Source organism: Camelus dromedarius, chromosome 14 (genome assembly GCF_036321535.1).
Source record: "Camelus dromedarius isolate mCamDro1 chromosome 14, mCamDro1.pat, whole genome shotgun sequence".
NCBI classification, from domain to species: Eukaryota; Metazoa; Chordata; class Mammalia; order Artiodactyla; family Camelidae; genus Camelus; species Camelus dromedarius.
The window spans coordinates 47,330,086-47,350,379 of record NC_087449.1 but is presented as its reverse complement, the minus strand read 5'-3'; the positions used below and the strand labels follow the sequence as shown (position 1 = coordinate 47,350,379).

The 20,294-nt window shown below is 49.8% G+C and overlaps 1 protein-coding gene across 1 annotated transcript in view; it reads right to left on the bottom strand.

The window, feature by feature from the left end:
• The window catches only part of CSMD2 (CUB and Sushi multiple domains 2), a 575,319-nt gene that overhangs the window by 379,727 nt on the left and 175,298 nt on the right, over positions 1-20,294 (bottom strand). The window contains exon 4 of the mRNA XM_064493786.1: positions 4,207-4,401. Within this exon, the coding sequence (XP_064349856.1) occupies positions 4,207-4,401 (195 nt within the window). The remainder of the gene's footprint in view (positions 1-4,206; positions 4,402-20,294) is intronic.

Here is a 20,294-nt window from a genome sequence, read left to right as displayed (position 1 = left end):
GGCATGACCGCCGCTCCTGGCACCACGCGCACACGAGGAACACCCTCCGCTCCTCTGAGCTTGGCCTCTAAGGAAGGGCAGTTTGGAAAGGCACTTTCAGAAAATTGCAGACTTTACTGAGGATGTTTCTCAGGCTATTTTTGCAGAGTGTGGTGAATTGAAATAGAGAAAAGGACCCAAAATGCAGGGAGTAGGGGGACATCGGGGCTCCGATAGTGGGATAGTGTTTCATTCCCTCCCAGTCTTTGAACAGAGTCTTGTCTCATTGCTCAGGCCCCAGGGAGTCTCCAGGGCTTAAAGCCCTTTTGAAAGCAAGACTTGATGTGCTTGGCTGGCTTCCCTGGGGTGTGCGTTCCGGAAGGGAGCATCTCTGGCGTGGCTAATTGCAAGCTACTTAGAGAGGACTTAGAAAGTTTGGCCTGGGACTCTTTCCAGAAGGGCCCTGTGCTCCATGCTAAGGAATCTGAACTTGACTCTGTCGGTGATGAAGAGCCATTGGCAGGATTTTAAGCAATGAGTGAGTCTGTCAGATCCGTGTCTTAGGAAGTTTGCTCCAGCAGTGGAGAATGGATTGGGATGTGTGTGGTGGGGGGACTGCAGGATGGCTGCCCAATGAGGGATGCTTTGCAGTGAGGCAGGTGAGAGATGAGAGAGCCTGGACCATCAGCAGCAGGGTCCCCTGAAGTGGTAGAGGTGTGGAGGGGAGCGTTGGTGCTAAAAAAGATTTACCAGGACACAGTGACTAAGAATGCAGGGATCAAGGAGGGTGAGGCATGTAAGATGCCGCTAGAGTGTCTGGCTTGGCCACCTTGGATGGTGACACTCTACCCCGAACTGGGGAAGGCATTAGAAAGAGCAGGTTTGGGAAAATAGAAAGTTAGGTTTTGGATGTGCTGCATTTGAAGCCCCTTCCAGGGATGAGTTCAGGAGATTTTGCTATCCATGTGGGCCTGAAGCTGAGGAGAGGGAAGGGTTGGAGGGACCTCGAAGAGTCGCCCCAGCAAGTTAGAAGCCATGGAATGGATGAGAAATTCCAAGAGATACAAGAAGTTCCCAGAAAAGGCCACGCTGGGCCTCCAGCATTTTGGGGGAAAAGCGGGGAGAAAAGTCTGTGGAAAAGAAGGAGGGAAAGAACCATCATCTGAGAAGCTGAAAGAGAATCAGGAGAGACCTGGGAAAGAGTCATGCCCTCCGCAGGCTCCCCACGCCCCTGCACGGCTGCTGTGATGTGAACAGCGGGGGCAGCAGGACGGTCACCCAACCCACTCTGCCCACTGAAAGGCCAGCCCTCGCCGCCCCCAGGCCCCAGCAGACCCAAGGCCAAGGAGGACCTCCCTGAGGTGGCCTTATCTTAGACCAGTGGGTTAGCATACAAAAAAGGATATTTTAACAGCCAGCCCCAGTGTTTCTTTCAGGTGCAAAGCTCTCAGTGTTCGGGGGAAATATCACCCTTTACCTAAATAGCTTGGGTGAAGAAGGAGGACTTTAGTCTGTAAGGAGATGGCAAAGCCAAGAGGGAACTGGGCTTTTGTGCCTAAGAAATCAATAAGGGTCCTGAAGGGGGGCCAAGGTTGGGGGACAGCAAGGTGGAGGAGGCGGGCAAAAGAAGAGAGGGGGCCACGCACATCACAGGGAAGCTGGAGCCTGCCAAGACAGAAGCCAGGGAGGAGCTTGCAGGGAGAGCGGCCCAAAGGCTTTGGGGCTCGTGATTGCTCGGACTGAAGCCACTTGCATTGCTGAGATGTAAACTCCCTGCATTGCCACAAACCTTCAGTAAAGGCTGTGCTACATGCAAACTCCTTTGTTAGTGGTTTTTGCTTTTGGGGGGGGGGGTGTCAAGAACAATGGGCCAAGTTTTCAACTTAAATTGGCAGAGCAAAAGGAAGGGAGGTGAGGCATGGCAGTGAGTTCAAGGTTCAAAGGATGCTGAGCTGACAAAGGTTCCTGAAAATACCAGGAGGGATTGTGGATTCCTACCACACTAACATGGGATATGGATGTGATTTATACCTCATAGAAGAGCAGTTCAGCCCTTCTGCCTCTCACATTCGGGCTACATTTGTTTTGAGTTTCCATATTGATTAAAAGAGTATGATGTTTATAGTCCTGGAAAAAGAAAGAGAACTAAGTCTTTTTTGTTTCACAGCTTAAATACTTAATTGTATTGACTATCATGTTCCACATTCTATTATCACGTCACAACTCTGACACCCCTCCTTGGAAGGTCAGTGTTAACCTGCAACATCTTCTGGGCAGGGAGTGGGTAGGGGGTGCTGTAAGGAAGAGTGGATACAACAGCTTCAGGCCACTCAGGGCCACACACCTGTATGTAGGGGCCAAGATCTCACCTGACTGGTTTGGTCATTCCTGGTATCGGTCACACGAAGAGAAGCATGTCCCAAGTTAGAAATGGGCCTGGAAGGAGGGGACTTGGGGAGGCAAGAAAGGAGATTCTCGCTCTCCTGAGCTCCACCAAGAAGGAACAGGAAGACTGAGGCCAATACTATTGGTTGAAGAGGGCTAAAGAAACGTGGAGTCAAGTGGCAACCCAGATTGACTGGTTATGGCTTGTCTGCAAGGAAGGAATTCACAGGTACATCTGGACTCAAGCAGAAAGGGTGCTATGATCAATTAATTATGTCTGCCATGGGAGTGGGAGAAGAGGAAGAGATCAGTGTGCCAGGTATTTTCCATCCCCTGCACAGACAGTAAAAAGAGTGGGAGAAGGGAGCTGCTTCTCCCTGAGCTAGTCTTCTGACAGTAATTACAGAAAACCTGCCTCCAAACTTGAACCCAAGAGAGCTACTCATTCCAATCATGTCTCACCTCCTTGAAATGATCCTCCCAGACATACTTGGATGTTCTGGGATCCATGGAATTTAAAGATGAGAGTTTCAAGGGGGGAGGATACAGCTCAGTGGTACAGTGCCTGCTTAGCATGCACGAGGTCCTGGGTTCAATCCCCAGTACCTCCATTAAACAAAATAATAAACAAACAAACTTAATTACTCCTCCCAAAACAGCAACAAAAAGATGAGAATTTCAAGAAGAAAAGAGTAGTCAGTAGTGCAAAAGCCTGTTGAGAGGTCAAGAAAAGCACAGGCTAAAATAATTTCCATCTCATTTGGCAACATGAAGCAGAAAATTGGCAGCAAAGGCCGGTCTGTAGAGGAGTAAGTGGCAGGTGAGGAGAGATAAGCCCGAATGAAGCTTCCAAGATGCTGGGCATTGCTGGTGGCGTGGGGAAACCCTTCAGTGTGATGTCGTAGTAATTAATAAGGTGGGTAAAAACTATCTGAATGTATTATAATCTCAACTATGTGTGTATTCATAATAAATGCATTTGTGCAATACATATTAGAGGAAGATGGGAAGGAAATACATGAAAATCGTGGTTAAAAATGGGTAAATTTTGTTTTGTCTTTATTCTCTCTGTATTCTCTAAGGTCAATTAAAATGATCATGGGCTATTTTTGCCATCAGATAAGAGGCATGGGAAATTATTGTATAAATGAGCTTGGTTATTATGGGAGGTGGGCAATAAGAAATAGACTGGGAAGAGGGTGACCAACTGTCCCGGTATGCAGGGGCCTGAGGGGGTTTCTAGAACGCCGGCCTTTTGGGGCTAAGAAATGAGAAAATGCTGGGGAAACCAGGACAAGTTGGTCATCGTAGCTGGGAGGCTGAGGCCCACGTAGCACTGAAGGGAGGTGGGTTTTTTTGGGGGGACGGTGCTGCGGCAAAGAGGCTTTGAGCATATTTGGAGGCTGAGAGGAGGACACTATTAAATAGGGAGAGAGGCTGATTTGATAGAAAAGGGAAAAGAATGACTGCCAGGGTGAGGTCAGCAGGAAAGCAGCTGGGGGAGAGGGAGCCAAGGCACAAGAGGAGGACCTCCGTAACAGGAGGAGAAACGATGTATCTTTTGTGATAGGAGGGCAGGAGGTGGGGACAGCCTGGCTAAAGTATCTGTGGATGGAGGGGAAGGAGATTAAAGGAGTGCAAACCTGAGAGTAGGAGGTCCAGTGAGGGCTAAAAGCCCCTAGAATGCCTGGGGACCCTCAGGACTCTTGGTGGCCCCTAGACATGGGCTCTCCATAGTGGGTACCTCACACCCTGCTGGAGTGTATGGAGACTGGGTCCCACTGGAGTCTCCAGCATCCCTCCGGGACGCTGTCCCCCCCCAGACCCCTCCTGGCCACCTACCTCTGCAGGAGGGCAGCGGGAAGTCCCACGTGGCACTGTTCTCTGAGCCAGCGTGGCAGGTGAGCACGGCATGGCCCTCCAGGAAGAAGCCGGGGTTGCAGCTGTAGCGGACCTTGTCGCCGAGGTTGAAGGTTGAGCCCTGCTGGACGCCGTTGGGCAGCCGCCCGGGGTTCCCACATGTGTGGCTGGGGAGAACTGTGCAGAGAGAGACAGACATGCAGGCGTGAGCTGGGTTCCAGCCCAGACACCCCACGTCCCAGCAGCACCTCCCTGGGCAGCCGTCCTTCATGGTCTCCAGTCTTCTGTAGGACAAGGTCGCCGCTTCAAGGTTGCCTGATCTCTGAATACTCACAGACGCTAAGGAGGCGCCACACATGCAACTTATACACGGCCATCCAGGTTTCCTGCCTTCCTCATGCTCAGCCCTGGACATGAAGAATGTCTGAACCCGTGGGTAAGCGTCAGTTAAATCCATTTCACTTGTATCCTGCCTTCACCAATCAAGGTCATTTTAATTGTTGCTACAAAAGGCTTGCACGTCCTCCAAGTGGCATGGAACCCAAGCAATAAGATGTTTGCCGGAGTTGTTTTCTAGGAACTTGGAGTCAGCTGTGTCTAGTCTGAGCTGAGCCAGTTAAGACTGGATAGGACCAACGACCTTCCAACTGGGCATGCGCAAGTGTCCCTTTGGTGACCTTTTGACGTCAGAGGGCAGAAAACTCCACCCTCATATCGTGTTAAGTGCCTCCAAAAACGTGCAGAGGCGTAGCTCGTAGTTGCGCCGGTGCAGAACGATGAATACCTTTCTCCACACTCCCCACATCTCAGACCACTCTGCTTCTTTAGTCTCTATCCCATAAATACCCTGAGCCTCTTGCCTTTGGGGATACCTATCTGAGACTTGTTCTCCCATCTCTTTGCTTAGCTGTTTTGTGAATGAACCCTCTCTTTGCTGCGAACCTCAGCGTCCTGTCAGCGTTTTGGTTTGGTGCACATGGGACAAAAACAAACCTGGTTCAGTAACACATCCATCCCACGTCACTCGAGATGCCCCAGGAAGATCACTTTACTCTTGGATTTGGCTGCTCTGATTTCAGACTCCACAGCCCTTCTCACTAAACAGCATGGAAGGGACACAGACAGTGGCAAGGAGTAGGTTCTCAGTAAACCCGATGTCCTTTCTTTCATGCACGTCTGCCCTGGCAGCCAGAGGGGTACTTCGGCCCAGCGGGTTTGGGGGAGTTGAAGGGGTTGTTAGTGCTGGCATGGGCAGTGAGGTGGGGAGGCAAGAAGCCAAGTTCTGATCAGACCTGTTTAAATGGGAAAACGGGGAGCTGGAGAATACAATGTAAAGTGTGCCATGCGAGCCAGAGCCATCACGGCTGGCTCAAATGCGCTCTTACAGTGTCAGCGAGGCTGTGAGAGCATCATGGCCCGCCAGTCAGGAGGGAGGGAAGGAGAGTGCAGCCCCTGTGTTCCTGAGCCACTTCGTCCACCTGGCTCAGCTCCCCCTACGCTTCCTTTCTTCCCGGAGTTGGAACTGCCTGTGCCAAGAAGGTCACACCTCCCCCCCATTCCACACCTCCCCTTAAAGGGAGGACAAGTGGTCACAGCCGTGTCCAGGCTGCCATCCAGCTACCTCTGCATTAATTCATCTGGCAATGATGATTTCTTCAAGCCATCCCTGAGAGGCCGCAGAGCAGGGTGGTGGAAAGTACAGACTCGAGACCTTCAGTGCTTGGGTTCGTATCCCAGCCTGATAGCTTACTACCTTGGGAGCTAGAGTAGGTCTCTTTACCTCTCTGTGCCTCAGTTTCCTCATTTGTAAGAGGCAGTTCACAACAGTACCTTCCTCTGGGGTTGTGAGAATGAAATGAGTGAAGGTATGTAAGGCACTTAGGACAGAGCCTGGCAAACAGTGAGCACAACTTCAGTGAATCTAAGCTCCCAGTTCAGTGGGAGATGTACACGATTAAAGGTCTGCTAAGTGTTATGATGAGATAGGGACCAGGCAAGGAACCAAACCCAGTCTAGGGTAGTCAGAGATTGCTTCCTGGAAGAGGTGACATCTATGCTGAACCCTGAGGGATTAGTAAGAATTAGCTTAAGTTAAAAAGTGTTCCAGGTAGAGGGGATATCATGTGCAAAGGCCCTGAGGCCAGAGATAGCCTAAGAGCCTAGAATGAGAGGGGTGGTAATGAGGAAAGGAGATGAAGTGGAGGTGGCCAGCCTGGATTCTAGACAGCCTTCCAGGCCCTTCCAGTAACCTCTTCCCACACATTTTGTTGTCTTCAAGGACCCTCTCTTCCAGCATTGCTGACCTTAGAGCCCTCAGAAAGAAGGGCTTCCTTCCCTCTTATTTTCTCCTTCCAGGAGGAGACAGCTTGTTGCAGAGGAAAAGGGCAGACTTTCAGACCAGCTTGAGCTGGTCTGAAACCAGGCGCAGTCACTGTCTGACTCTGTGGCCTTGAATCATGTGACTCTGAGCCTCAGTTTCCTCCACTGGGAAAGGAGAACAGTACTATCTAATGGTTGGGTTACTGATACCTGAGGGATGGATGGCATGGTGCCCAGCACATAGTAGGTGCTCCAAAATGGCAGATGTTATCCTTCCACTGTGCTGTATTGCCATGAGGGCAGAGCCCTGGTCTGGTCCATGAGTGTGTCCCAGGAGCCTAACACACTGCCTGGCACTTGTAGGGACATATGTGAGTGTTCATCGGTTAGTTGTTTGGGAGAGTTACTTACTGATGTATTCATTCCTTCATGCAACACAAATTTATTGTGGGCCTACTGCACTTGGTGCTGGGAATACAGCCATGAACTAGACAAAAAGGGCCCAAGCCCTTAAATGGCTTACGTTTTGGTGGGAGAGCTATTTTAAGGGCTAAAAGCTCTTCCCTGCCCATTCTCTGCCTCTGACAAGTGAGATGCACCTGATGAAAGGATTGACCTCCATCACCATGGCTACTAGCCCAGCTTACAATGGTCCCCATGATCCCTTGCTGCTGGCTTCCTTGGAGTTTCCCATGATCCCTTGCTGCTGGCTTCCTTGGAGTTTCCCATGATCCTACCTCAGCGGAGGTAGTGATGTGAGTGATGTGAGTGTGTTTGTGAGTGTTGGTGGTAGGAGGGGTAGGTTAGGTAAACATTTGGAGAAGAAAGCAAGCTAGGTGAGGGGAGGGAGCCAACCAGGGAAAATGGGCCGAGAACTGGTGTAGAACTAATGTTTCATTTTCTGCAACAAGTTGCAAAGACCCAATTTAATTAAATTACGAATGTCAAATTTTTAATGAACCTGCTTCTGCTTTGGGCTTCCTTCCTTTGAAATTAATGGCTGGAACATCACTATAAATAAAATTCGATTCTTTTTAAAAAGTCACTCTCAGACACTCGTTGCTCTTTACCTAATGAGCTGTTCATAATCAGACCACTCTGAGCTGGCACCTCCACTGGGACTTGGGTGTCATAAGTGTGGGCTCATTTCTAACCCCACCTCCATTTCTTATCTTGGAGCTTTGCTCCTGAGAGGCCACACCGTGAACAGGGAGAGGGCAGATGTTGGGCTCAGAGAGGATTGGGTTTAAATCTCAGCCCATCTACCTCTAGCTGAGTGACCTTAGGCCATAAACTTTACCTCTGTGGGCTCCAATTCTTCATTTAAAAATGAGGATATTTTTCTTTCTTCCTATGGAGGGGGGTGAATTGTATTAGCTTCCTAGGGCTACTGTCCCAAAGTACCACTAATTAGGTGGGTTAAAACAACAGATATTTATTGTCTCACAGTTACAGAGGCTTGAAGTCCAAAATCAAGGTATTGGCAGGCTGTGATTCCTCTGAAGCTTGTAAGGGAAAACCTTCCTTGTCTCTTCTAGCTTCTGGTGGTTTTCTAGCCATCTTTGACGTTCCTTGGTTTGTCAATGCCTCTGTCCAATCCTTCAACTTCAAATGGCATTCTCCCTCTGTGTCCAAATGTCACCTTATTATGAGGACACCAATCATATTGGGTTAGGACATACCCTAATTGTCTCATCTTAACTTCATCATCTTCAAAGTCCCTATTTCCAAATAAGGTCATATCCACAGGTACTGGGGGTAGGACTTCCAACATATCTTTTGGGGGCACAATTCAACCCAATAACAGGGCTGTTGTGCAAATGAACTAAAGTTAGATTTGTAATGCCCACCACTGAGTTCCTGGGATGTTTTGGGCCCTGGGCTACAAGTTTATTTTACTTAAACCTCAAAACGGTCATGTGGGATACCTCTTATCCTCATTTTACAGACGAAAAAAACCGAGGCACAGAGAGCTTAGGTAACTTCCCTAAAGCCACAGAGCTAGCACATGGCAGAGCAGCTTGCAAATCGAGGTCTTTCTGGCTCCATCCTTGAGCATTCTTAATTTTGGAATACAATACGGCTCCTGACAGAGATAGTGCCCAGCACATAGTGGGTGCTTAGTAACCAAGAGTTCCTCTCCTCCCTTCATTGTTCGAGACACTGAGACGAGATGAAGGGTGATTACCTGATTGTCCAGATTTAATTGTCTGTCTTTTCTTCTCCAGTCTGATTTGCCAATCCTGTGCTCTTTAATCATGTCAAGGGCAATAATTAAAGTGTGGTCTTTTGTAATGTGTCTGATGCACAACTTGCTGGACAGACAGAGGAGATGGGAGATAAGCCACAAAGCAAGACTTCCTAAGGCACAGTGTCCTTTGATTTTTGGATTTTGCCCGTGTGTTTTTGGGCACAGATATTATAACTGTTCATGCTCTCCCATCTATAAAACTTCCCTTTGATTGCTTACAAAATGAAGAGTGGGATATTTACATCCAAGGCAGCCCAGAACAATATTACTGAAACGGTGCCTGACACTGAACAATTCCATTGTAGATTAGCTGTGGGGAATTTTGTCTCTTCTACAAAGCCCGGCTCTTGCCAATCAACATAATATTCTCAGTGATTGTATGACAATGAATCTCCTTGGTGGTTGGAGTGCAGCAAATCTACATCATGCCTTCTTTTATTTTTAATTTGAGACTTTAGTTCCCATATTATAATGAAGAGCTATGCTCTGTGGACAAGCACCCTCCATATGTTTTTGATTTCTTAGCTTCCATCAAGTAACTTATTTCATTCCTATGGCCACACGGTTGATCCAAAAAGGCAGGATGGCTGGGACAAAGGATTCAGGGAAAAGGATTTCTGTGTGTGCGCGCGTGTGTGTGTGTGTGTGTGTGTGTGTGTGACTTGCAGGGTGGTGGGCCAGGGGAAGGAGGAATAAAAACCACTACCTTTTGAGTACCTACTCTGTGTGCTAGGCACTTCTTCATCGTGCACTATCTTAATCTTTAAAACTCTCTTACTTCTAGCTATTTGGCCTTATAAACATAATTTATTGCATCCTTACTCTGTGCCATCCTCATTGTCAAGTGCTTGGTATATATTTCTATCCCAAAGAATTTGCTATACTTGCTGTCTCCACGTCCTCTCCTCCCAGTGACATAGTATATAGTTAATCCATTCATTTGTTTATCGTTTGTCTCATTCTGCTGCAATATAAGCTCCATGAAGACAGACATTTTTGATCTATTTTGTTCACTTCTGTGTCCCAATTCCTGGAACAGTGCCTGATGTATAGTAATACCTAAATAAAGTTGATTGACTTAATGACCTCATCTAATCCTCCCAATAACCCATTGAGAGAGGGCTCTATCCTTTGTTGAAATGAGTGTGGTTGCCAGTGAGGTTGGCACATTTCCCAAGGCCCCAAAGCTCACTGTGGGTAGAGCTGGGTGTCTACAACAGGACCCGGATGCTGAGCCCAAGTAATTTCTGCCTTTACTAGGTTTGTGCTTGCACTGACCATTCCACATAGAGTTCATGGTGACTGGTGTACCCCAAAACACTCTCATAAGGGACTCATACTCATTCTCCTGGTGGGGATGACTTGGTCTGACAACCAGGTCACCTGGCCTGGTCCTGTACATTTCTTGCTACCTGTCAATCAAACAAAGGCAGAGGTGCCAGGACCTCACATGGGGTATGCCACCCACAGTCCACAGGGTCCTCCCTGACATAAGCTCTCCACTGTGAGCCAGTTCTCTTTGCTCACGTTTGCAATTTTGCAACCTTCAGCATCAGAATCACATGGGTAGTTTCATAAAGATATGATTGCCAGGATCTGTCCCCAAACCTATTGAATCAGAATTTCAGAGGTAGAGCCTGAGCTCCTCTGGAAGACTGCAAAGCAGAGCTGAAATTGAGAACCACTTACAGTCACCTATTCATGCAGGTTATTCCATTAGCCCAGTTGGGTTATCGCCCTGAGCTGTGAGCTGTTCAATTTCCAGCACCTTTCTTGTTACTGGGCTTTGACTTCCGGGAGCAGCAAGCCTGGCTTCTTCCTGGGACTTCGCTGTCCTCCGTAAATCACACCTGCCCTCTCCTTCCCTGTCATCTGAAGGTCCTCATCATCTCTCCCCTGGACTTCTGCACCCAACTCTGATCTCCCTGATGCTGGCCCTGCCCCCTTCAATGCATTGTCCCCACTGATGCTGGAGAGAGCTTTCTAGAATGGCCAATTCACCATGGCCCTCCCCTGTTACCCCGTCAGGCATACCTGTGCCAAAAATGGGCTCCCTACCACCAAAGTGCATGGGCGAAGGCAGACCCTCTGGTCCTTTGCGTGATGAATGCAAGAATAAATAAAAATTTGAAAGATTAACAGAAGTAAATAAAAAGAAAGAAAAAGACAACCACGAGACCCTCCTGTTGCTGTCAGGATAAATCAACTCTTAGGTTTACCCAGCCCCGTCCTTCTGTGATCTGATCCCTGCTGCCTTATCTCCTACTCCCTAATCTTGTCCCCCCACCGCTTCCTCTGTGAAGCCCTTTTTGGTACCCTGAGTGTCTTGTATAAACCGTCAGACCCCAGGAGAACACATCCTGATAGAATGCAAATTCAGGTGTAATGTCGTTGGCAACTGGTTCCTAGAATCCTGGGATTCCCAGCCATTAACTACCCAGGCTCAGTCTGATCATTTGGTTAGTTTTGCAATCTCACAAGCCCACATTTTACATGATTGGGTTTTTTGGACCCCACTTGCTGAATTAAGTTGGGGTTTTACTTGCGCTTCAATTCCAGCACTTGTCATACGACATTACAATTCAATCATTCATTAATTTACAACACCCTGGCTTCCAAACAGGCGCTGAGCCTGCTTGTAATTGTTTGTTTAGGTGCCTGTTTTCATCTCCAGGCCTCCTCGAGGGGCAGGAATGACGGATTCTTTATTTATCTAGTGTTTGATTTAATGCCTGGCAGGAACAGAGTACCATGATGGCATGTGTGGAATACATATATATATAATTTATATATATGCAATTTATACTATATGCATATAAAATATGCATTATATATAGGCAGCAACAAACTAAAGCAGGGTGGGCAAACTTCTTCCGTAAAGAACCAGAGAGTAAATACTCTTGGCCTGGCCTAATGGGCTCCGTTTCAGTGATTCAGCTTTTCCACTGTGGTTCAAAAGCAGCCCCAGACAATACATGTTCCAATCTAGCTTCACTTATGAAACAGCGCATGGCTTGGCACCCCAGAATTAGTGTTTATTCAGTTATGTACTCATCCCAGGTGTACGATTTAGATCTCAGGAACCTCCTATCTCCCATAGAGAAAGAGAACTAAGAAAAAGGTCAGTTTTGCCGGAGTCAAGGACGGGAAGGGGATGTGAGGACAGTGGGCTGTGCAGGTGAGGGTGCTGGACAGAACGTGACTGCAGGACGGGGGCAGGGAGAAGACGGGTAGTTGGCACCTGAAGGCTGAGACCAGAATCAAATTTCCTTTCCCCTTCAATCTGGCCCTGGGGACAGGGGGCATCGTGCTGGCTGCGGGGAGGGGCTTGTAGGTATGTGTTCTGTCCCCACTCTTTCCCATTAAAATAGGATTTATGTTTGTCCTCATAGCCACTCTTTAGGTTGGTATTTATGAACCCCATTTTACCGAAAAGAGCTGGGTTTAGAGAGCCGAAGGTTCACATAACTAGTTGCAATAATAATAATAGTCACCTTTAGGGTGTTTAATATGAGCTGGGCTCTCTGCTCAGTGCTTTATTTGGATTCTTCTCTTTCCTCTTGTCCTGCCACAAGTCTGATGACTGTCCCCTGGGGGTGGGGTGGGGTGGCGGGGATGAGAACAGTGGAGCCACTGTGACCCAGTGTCACACTGCTGGTTGGGATCAGGGCTGGGGTTGAACTTGAGCCATTTGACCTCAGTGCCTATGTCCTTATCAGGTTGTAACCTTCATCTTCAAGGTCTGTTTGTTTTGTTTCCCTACTTTCCCAGAATACAGGCAGTGCTCTGGGTACCCGCATGGACCCCATCCTCACCAGGCAGAGAGCACACCTGATCCACACCCAATCAGATCCCTCACTGGCCCCACCCCTCCACCCTCCCTGACCACCTGGGTCTGCACAGATGTCCATCATCCCCCCAGCAGGGGCCACAGAGGGGCCGTCAGTGGGAATTCATAACCATAGGGCCCCATGACCGCCTCTCTTTTGTCTTCAGTTCTTTAGAAGCAACATCAAAAAAGTTAACAATCCTGAGCCCCAGAATAGAGTTGCCACTTAAAATACAGGACGCCCAGTTAAATTTGAATTTCAGAGAAACACAAGTACTCTTTTAGTGTAAGTATATCCCATACAACCTTTGGGATATACCTAAACTAAAAATTACTTGTTATTTGAAATTCAGATTTAACTGGGCGTCCTGTATTTTAATTTGTCCTCTTTATCAACCCTGCCTCAGAGGAAATCTTCTCTGCATCAATGACTTCAGCTTCTTAAGGAACTGGGGATTTCTCTGGGGAAGAGGGGGAGAGGACCAGGAGCGAGGCAGTCCTGCCCTTGAGGAACTCAACACTGAACCAGAAGGGATGCTGCAGAGAGAGAAGTTCAGATCCCCCCAGGGTGGAGCCTGCAGGAGTTTTGGGGAGAACAGGATTCCAGGGGCGCAGCAAGCTGTGCTGCCCCCTCCCTCCCCCAGTCACTAACTAAGGGGAGCTCCGTGTGTTATTCTGCACCAACTTGCCCCTCTCCTGTGTCACGGGACTGTGGCATGCCTTAGCCCCTCTGATGAACAGCTTTAGGCTGGCACCAGGTCCTCTGTGATGCGGCCTCTGTTGACCTCTGCAACCCCAAGCCCTGCTGTTGCCCGCTGGGCCCTCCCTGCCCCCATCACCCCCTAGCACCGGGACTCTCTCACTTGTCTCCACAGAGCAACGCATGGAGCATCAGTGGTACCCTATGGGGAAACACGGCAAAATACTGTCAGTGTTAACGCTTAGAATAGGTAACTATGCAGTTTGGGGCTAAATCTGATTAATTGCCAAATGACACCTAGAAATGTTTCCCAAAGTATGTTCCATATAATACAGGCTGAGCAATAAATTTCATGAGGAAAGCATTCAGTGGGTCAAGCAACTTGGAAAACTGCTGCAGAAATTCTCTCTTCAGGAAGAAACCCATGCTTCCGTGTTTATCTCAGAGGTCCTGCAGGAGAGAAACCTGTTAAACCTTGCTTAAACCAGAATCTCCAAACATTTGACCATAGAATCTCTCCTCTCCTTTTTTTTTTTTTTTTAAACTCAGAAACACCTTGTGGCTTCTGAACTGTTCTGTGGAGCACACTTTGGGAATTGCTAGACTCTAGATGAGATAAAGTGAGTTGCTTTGTTCTCCTTATTAATCACCATCATCCTAAAACAACAGCAGCAAAGACAGTTGACGTTGCCATCGACCTGTCCAGGTTAACATGCATTGTTTTTATAAACACGATCTCCCTTTGGCCCCTCCAAACCTATGTTTTCCTGTGGACTGGGACGGCCTGACGTTTCCCACGCCCTCTTGGTCAGAAGCTTTGGGGAGTGGGATTGATTCTTACCAAAGAAGTAAACTTATCACTGGCTGTTGAATGCAGCCTGTGTTACAGAAGAGCAAAGACAGAGGTTCCTTCTTTTCATCTGACAGCTTATAATTATAGCAGGGCACATTTTCTGTTTGGCTGGGACAGAATGACCCCTGGCCTGCTGGGCCTGTTCGTCCCAAGGTTGGTGGCCAGGGCCAGCCATGTTTGGTCCTCAGCCCTCCCAGCTGCAGATAGGAAGGGGGGTGACCCACTGGCTGTATAACTGGCTGTGCTCTCCCCTTAGCTTCCCCCAGGCTCTCAGCCCTCTCCCCAAAGCTAGGTCTCCCCAAAGCTACATTCTGCTGGCCAGCAGGGAGGTGCTGTCTCTGGGTACAAGTACCGTTTGGGATGCCCACGGCAGTACCCCATCTGCTAACTCCAGCCCTGTGGACAACAGAGCTTAACAGCCAATATGCACAAAGCCGTCCAAGGACTCGCCTTTCCACACATGCCTGTGAGCACACACATACTCGTACATTCTCACACACAAACATGCATGTGTAAAAACACACATCCAGAGTGCATCTGTCCGTAGCTCTTGCACTCACATATGACAACAGACACAACACATTTTCCCACATATACAAATAAACAACTCGTGTCTATGTCTCAAAATCACCACCTGCTTCTGGATAGACTCTTTTGGGCTAATGACCCTCTCTCACTGATGTCCCCTTCTACGCCCAGAGCACCTCTTGGAAGCCAGTGTCACTATCCCTCACTCTCACAGTCCTGTCTGGCCCCTGTGTTTAAGCTCTTGTCATCGAGGGCCCAGTAGAGAATGCAGGGGTGGGGGTGGAGGTGGGGATGTACATCTGACCCTAGAGGTGCTTCAAGCAGCTGTCAGCTGAGGCACGATAAATGAGGTGGGCGGCAAGGGCTATCGGGGCCCGGGAGGCACAGAGCATCATGGGTCAGAGAACGGCTCTGGCATCCCATAGTCCCAGGTTTGAATTCGCCCATGCCCCTTCTAGCCGGGAGTTAGCAGTTATCACATAAGAAGCAGCAGAGTGCACGGGTCAGGGAGTGGACTCTGGAGACAGATAGCCCCCGTTCAAATCCCAACTCTGTTACTTAATGAGCAAGTTACTTCACCTCCCTGCACCTCAGTTTCTTCACCAATAAAACGGGGGTAATAACAGCACCCAGCTCAGAGCTGTTGAGAGGATGAAGTCAGATGAAGTCAGATGTACCCAGCAAAGGACTTAGCTCAGTGTCTGGCACATAGTAAATGCTTAATAAATTTGGGACATGATTATACATAAGCCCCTAGAGCTTCCTGGGAGAAGGCGCTGGGCAGTCCGGGAGCAGCCAGAGCTGTAATAAAGAGAAGAAGCTGCGAATCGTAACTGGAGAGAGCAGATGGGCCCTAGGACCTGGAACGCAGGAAGCCATCCTGGTTCTCCTGGGCAGGTGGCGTCACTTGAACCCACATGGCTTTTACCGAGCCAGGCAGGGGCCTGCTGCCTTCTGTCTGAAAGGCCTCCCCTCTATCCTAATAAGAATCCTGCGTGAATGGTCCTGCTAAGCCCCAAAGCAACTAGAGAAATGCAGACGGCACAGAGGCCCAGGGGGCCCAGGGCCCTGCCCCTTCCTTCCCGCCCTTCTCCTCACCGCCCTGTGCTGCCCGGCCAGCACCCAGCCCAGGGAGGGCGGGAAGGAATCATTCAGAGATGTTTCCTGGAAGAAGCATTCCGTGTGGTCTTGGCAGAGAAGGGAGGGTGTTCCAGGTAGAGGGGCTGGCGCACGTCCAGGAGCACACAGCCCCTGTGTGTGTGTGTGGGGGTGGGGGGTGTTGTGTTTCTGTGTTCCAGGCTCTTGTCCCTTGTGTTACGGATTCCCAAATCCCTCTCAGTCAAAGTCCACACTCAGACATTCCTCCTGACCATGAACCCAAGTCTTACTACCTCGGGGCTTCTCCACGGGGAAGTCTGACTCTGACAGGTGCCTCCAACTGCACGTGGCCCAACTGAACTCCAACCCTCGCCCCAAGCCGCCTGTCCCCTGGGCTCCGAGGGCCTGGCGCTGGCCTGTAGTCTGGCCAGCCCCACTCAGTCTCTTGAGTTGGCTTCCCTTCATCTCCCTATCTCTCCCTGCCTTCCCTGGCCCCCTGCTAATGCCCAGGGACGCCCCCCCATCTCACCTTGTTCTCAGGGGCTTGGAGACAGCCCTCTCCTCACTGTTCCATCTCTAGACTTGCCCAAGTACCACCCATTCTCTAAACAGCTCCTAGGACCACAGTGCTTCCCTCTGAAAGCCCTGTGCTGGCTCCTCATATTTTACGGGTGGGTCCAAACTCCCTGGCACGTCACTCCAGGTCCTCTGCCAGCTGACCCAGCCCATGTCTCCAACCTTAGCCTCCATTGTCTCCCCGCACACCCACTGTTCCAGCAGTACCGACCTCCTAAGATTTCTTTCCTATTTGTGGGATGTGTGTGTGTGTGTGTGTGTGTGTGTGTATCTCTATGTATTTATGTGTTATAGGTGTATTTATGTGGAAGAGACTGTTGAGGATGGGGACCAAGGGAGACAGAGTCAGGAACCCTGTGGCTAGCCCAGTTGGGCAAGAATTGATATTTACAGCGGAGCTGGACTGCTGCTCATCCCCTGGGAACCAGGGCCTGGGAGTCAGGAGCCACCAGCTTCCACCCCTCCTCAAGTGAAATCAAGAGAGCTGCACCCTCCTCCAGACCTGGCCTACAGCCATTCTGGGGCACAGGGCATGTGCATGGAGCCAGAGCCATGCCCCAGGGCCCTGTGTACCACTCCGGGAAGGATGGAGGCCAGAGGCACCAGAGAGCCTGAACCACCCTCTGTGTCTCCCAAGAGCTGCTGTGGCCCCGTCACTCTGCCGCTGGGATTGCTCCCCTGACACAGACAAGCTCTTAATCCTGGCTCCAACTGCTTAGGGCCTGTCTGGAGTTACAGCTTCAGCCAGAACCTCCAGTGTTTTTGTAGACCCCAAAGGACTCCCGTCTCTCCTTCCCCTTTGTCCTGGATCTGAACTTGACCCCCAGTCGCTCCTGCCTGCTGTAGGCTGGGTCTCTGACCTCCTTCCCCCGCTCTTTTTCTTGGGCCAGTCTGTTAGCAGCATCCCCAGAGCTGGAGGAGGGTCTGGAAGCAGGTCTGGTTCTCTCTGCCGAGTCTCGAGCAAAGCAACAAGCATCTGTCTAAACGCTGGGGCTGCTGTCACGCCCCACTGTCCCCTGCCCGGGAGGCATGCTGGCTTTAGTAACAGTGCTCATTCATTCATTCTTTCTTTCACTCAATCCACTTCTTGGCGCATGGGCGCCGTGCTGAGGGCCCACAACGAGCACTCCCCCGCCCTCATGACACTAACATTCTGGAGATGGTGCGCTTTTATTTCAGAAACTATCAGAGCCCACCCCAGGCTGCAGCCCCCACCCCAGGAGGTGAGGCAAGGGCATTTGAGGGCCTCCTCTGTGCCTAGCATTATATACTTGATTGCCAAGAAAAATCTCTCTTTCCAGGCCTTCTCCTGCCCAACCACCCGGCCTCCATTGCAGGGTTCCTGCCACCCTCCCTCCCTTCCCAGCCTCCATGCTGCTGCCACCGTCATCTGCCTATAGAACAAATCTGGTCACTGTTCTTAAGCTTCCTAGGGCTCCTTGAGGCTGGCAGAGCAAACTGTAAACTTCTTAGCAAGGCATTCAGGGCCCTTCCCAATCTGGACTTGGCCATCCATCCAGGCTTTTCTCCCAGGATGTCCATCCCTCCCCCACTGTCAACCATGCACACCCCTGCCCCTTTGGAACTGTCACCTCTCCTTCCCTGACCTCTCCCTTTAGGGCCCTTCGTGCTCCGGGGCCTCGGCATTTCCTTTCTCCTCTGAAATGTTCTTCTGTCGCTCCTATCTGGCAACATCCTACTACACCTTTTAAGACTCTGATCGAATGTCACTTCTTCTCAAATGTCACTTGTGGGAAGCCTTCCCCTTCTCCTCCATGCAGCAAACAGTCCTGCGTGCTTGGCACTGGCCTCTGTGAAGACACTCAGCACCAGAAGCTGGTAGGGAGACCACGGCAGCAAAGGCAGAGAGAACAAGAGTCCTAGGAAACCTGTACCAACAGGAATGGGTGGGCCAAGGGGGCCATGGTGCCCATGAGATGACAACACGGCCAGCAATGTGTGAAGTGCCACTGGGAGCCCGTGGCAAAAGAAGGAACAGAGCCATTGAATTTGGTGGTCCAGTTACAGAAGCAGTGATTTTAAACAGAGGAAAGCAGTGGGGCAGAGTTAGAGATCTGAATAAGCATGATGGTAGTGGTGGCAGATGATCCTTAAGTATCTTGAGCTCTTTTCTGCCCCAGGGCCTTTACATAGCTTTCCCTGGCCCAGTAGTGCTCTGGCCTCCTCTCTTTGCATGGCTCATTCATGCTCATCAGTCAGATCTCAGCTCAAATGTCACCTCCTCAGAGAAGCCTGCCCTGACCCCTAACCCAGCCTCAACTAACCTCTGTCTCACCACCGGTTATGTGACCTTCAGAGCATGGATTGCAGTGTGTAATCATTTTGTGTCTTCTGAATTGTTTTTGTTGTTGTTTCTCCCCACTTTCCATTAGTATGGAATCCCCGCGAGAATGGGAAACTTATCTGACATTTTCCATCTTTGTCCCAGCATATGTAGCACAGAAACCAATCCAGAGCAGATACTTGAACCAATGACTCTAAGAATAAAGGAATGAATAAACAAGCGGACGGATGGCAGCCTCCACATTCCTGGTTTTCTGTGAGATCACCTGCTGTTCGTTTATAAACCCCTCTTTACTGAGTTTGCTTCAGTGGGCTTCTGTTCCTTAAAGACTTCCTTAGGCAGTAGGCATCAGAAAATGTTGATAAAATTGCCTGCATGTGGCCAAAAAAAGCTAGCCGTCCAACCCACAATTCATCCTCCCTTCTCTGAGCACACAGCGAGATGGCACTTCCCATACTCCCTTGCAGTTGGGTTCTGTCCAATGGAATGTAGGCGAAGGTGATATATTTGCCACTTCCAGGCTAGGTCCATAAAAACCTCCGCAGCCTCCACCAGGCTCTTCCACATGGGCTGGATGTCGCTGACCAGAACCCAGGGGACGGTGAGTCTCCAGGATGGAAGGAGGCTCCGTCCCTGAATAACTACATGGAGGAGCTCCCCCACCAAACCGAACACCTGCCCAGGACTGACACAGGAGGTGAAAATGGGCTTCTATCTGCTGGTCATGGAAACTCAAGTATCTTTTAGCTACCATGGCCTAGCCTACCAGTCTCAGGGCTCTGACCTGATCATCCTTACAATCAAGACCAGCCTCTCCCACCCACATGACCCGAGTCCTGGCTGGTTCTGTCTGTCCTGCGGCCATGGCCTGCGCTGACTCGCTGTGCTTCTGTGATGACTGCAGCCTGGCTGACCCAGGAGGCTACCCATCTCTGAGCTTTCAGTATAACATCATCTCTTCTGCTTATAAACCTTAGAGCCTGTGGCCCTTTCTGGCTTCCACAGACTTACAACCCAACTGGGTTTTTGCCACTTTGGGGTCAGGAACCTTTTGAGAAATGATGAAACACTCCTCTTCCCAGGATCCCAGAATTCACAGATCCCTGAGGTCAAGCATAGATCCCTCATGCTTTTGCTCAGCGTGGCAGACCTGTGAGTCCGGCCCCAAGTTCAGAAAATCCAAGGCAAACAAAACTCTGCTCCCTGGAGGAGATGGATTAATTTCATCAACCCAGGAGCCAGCTACAGCCGGGTCCAAAATTTATCAGACTCATCCTCATTTGCTGGGTATTTCCTGTGGACTACACCCAGGGCTAGATAGATGCCTTCCGTGCACGGAGGGCAGGATAAGGTATTAGATAAGAGTGCAAGCCCGTGCTCAGAATCCCAGCATCACCTCTTACAGGCAAGGGCGTCACCTCCCTGAGCCTCAGTTTCCTCATCTAGAAAGCAGATAACTTTATAGATACAATTATAGTAACTTTAATTAATTACCCTATACTGCCACATGGGATTGTTGTGGGCTAAAGTCAGACAATCCATGCAAGGCACCAGCATGATGCCTGGCACAGAACAAGGCTAGTACTATCTTCTGCAAGCCCTCCTCTTATG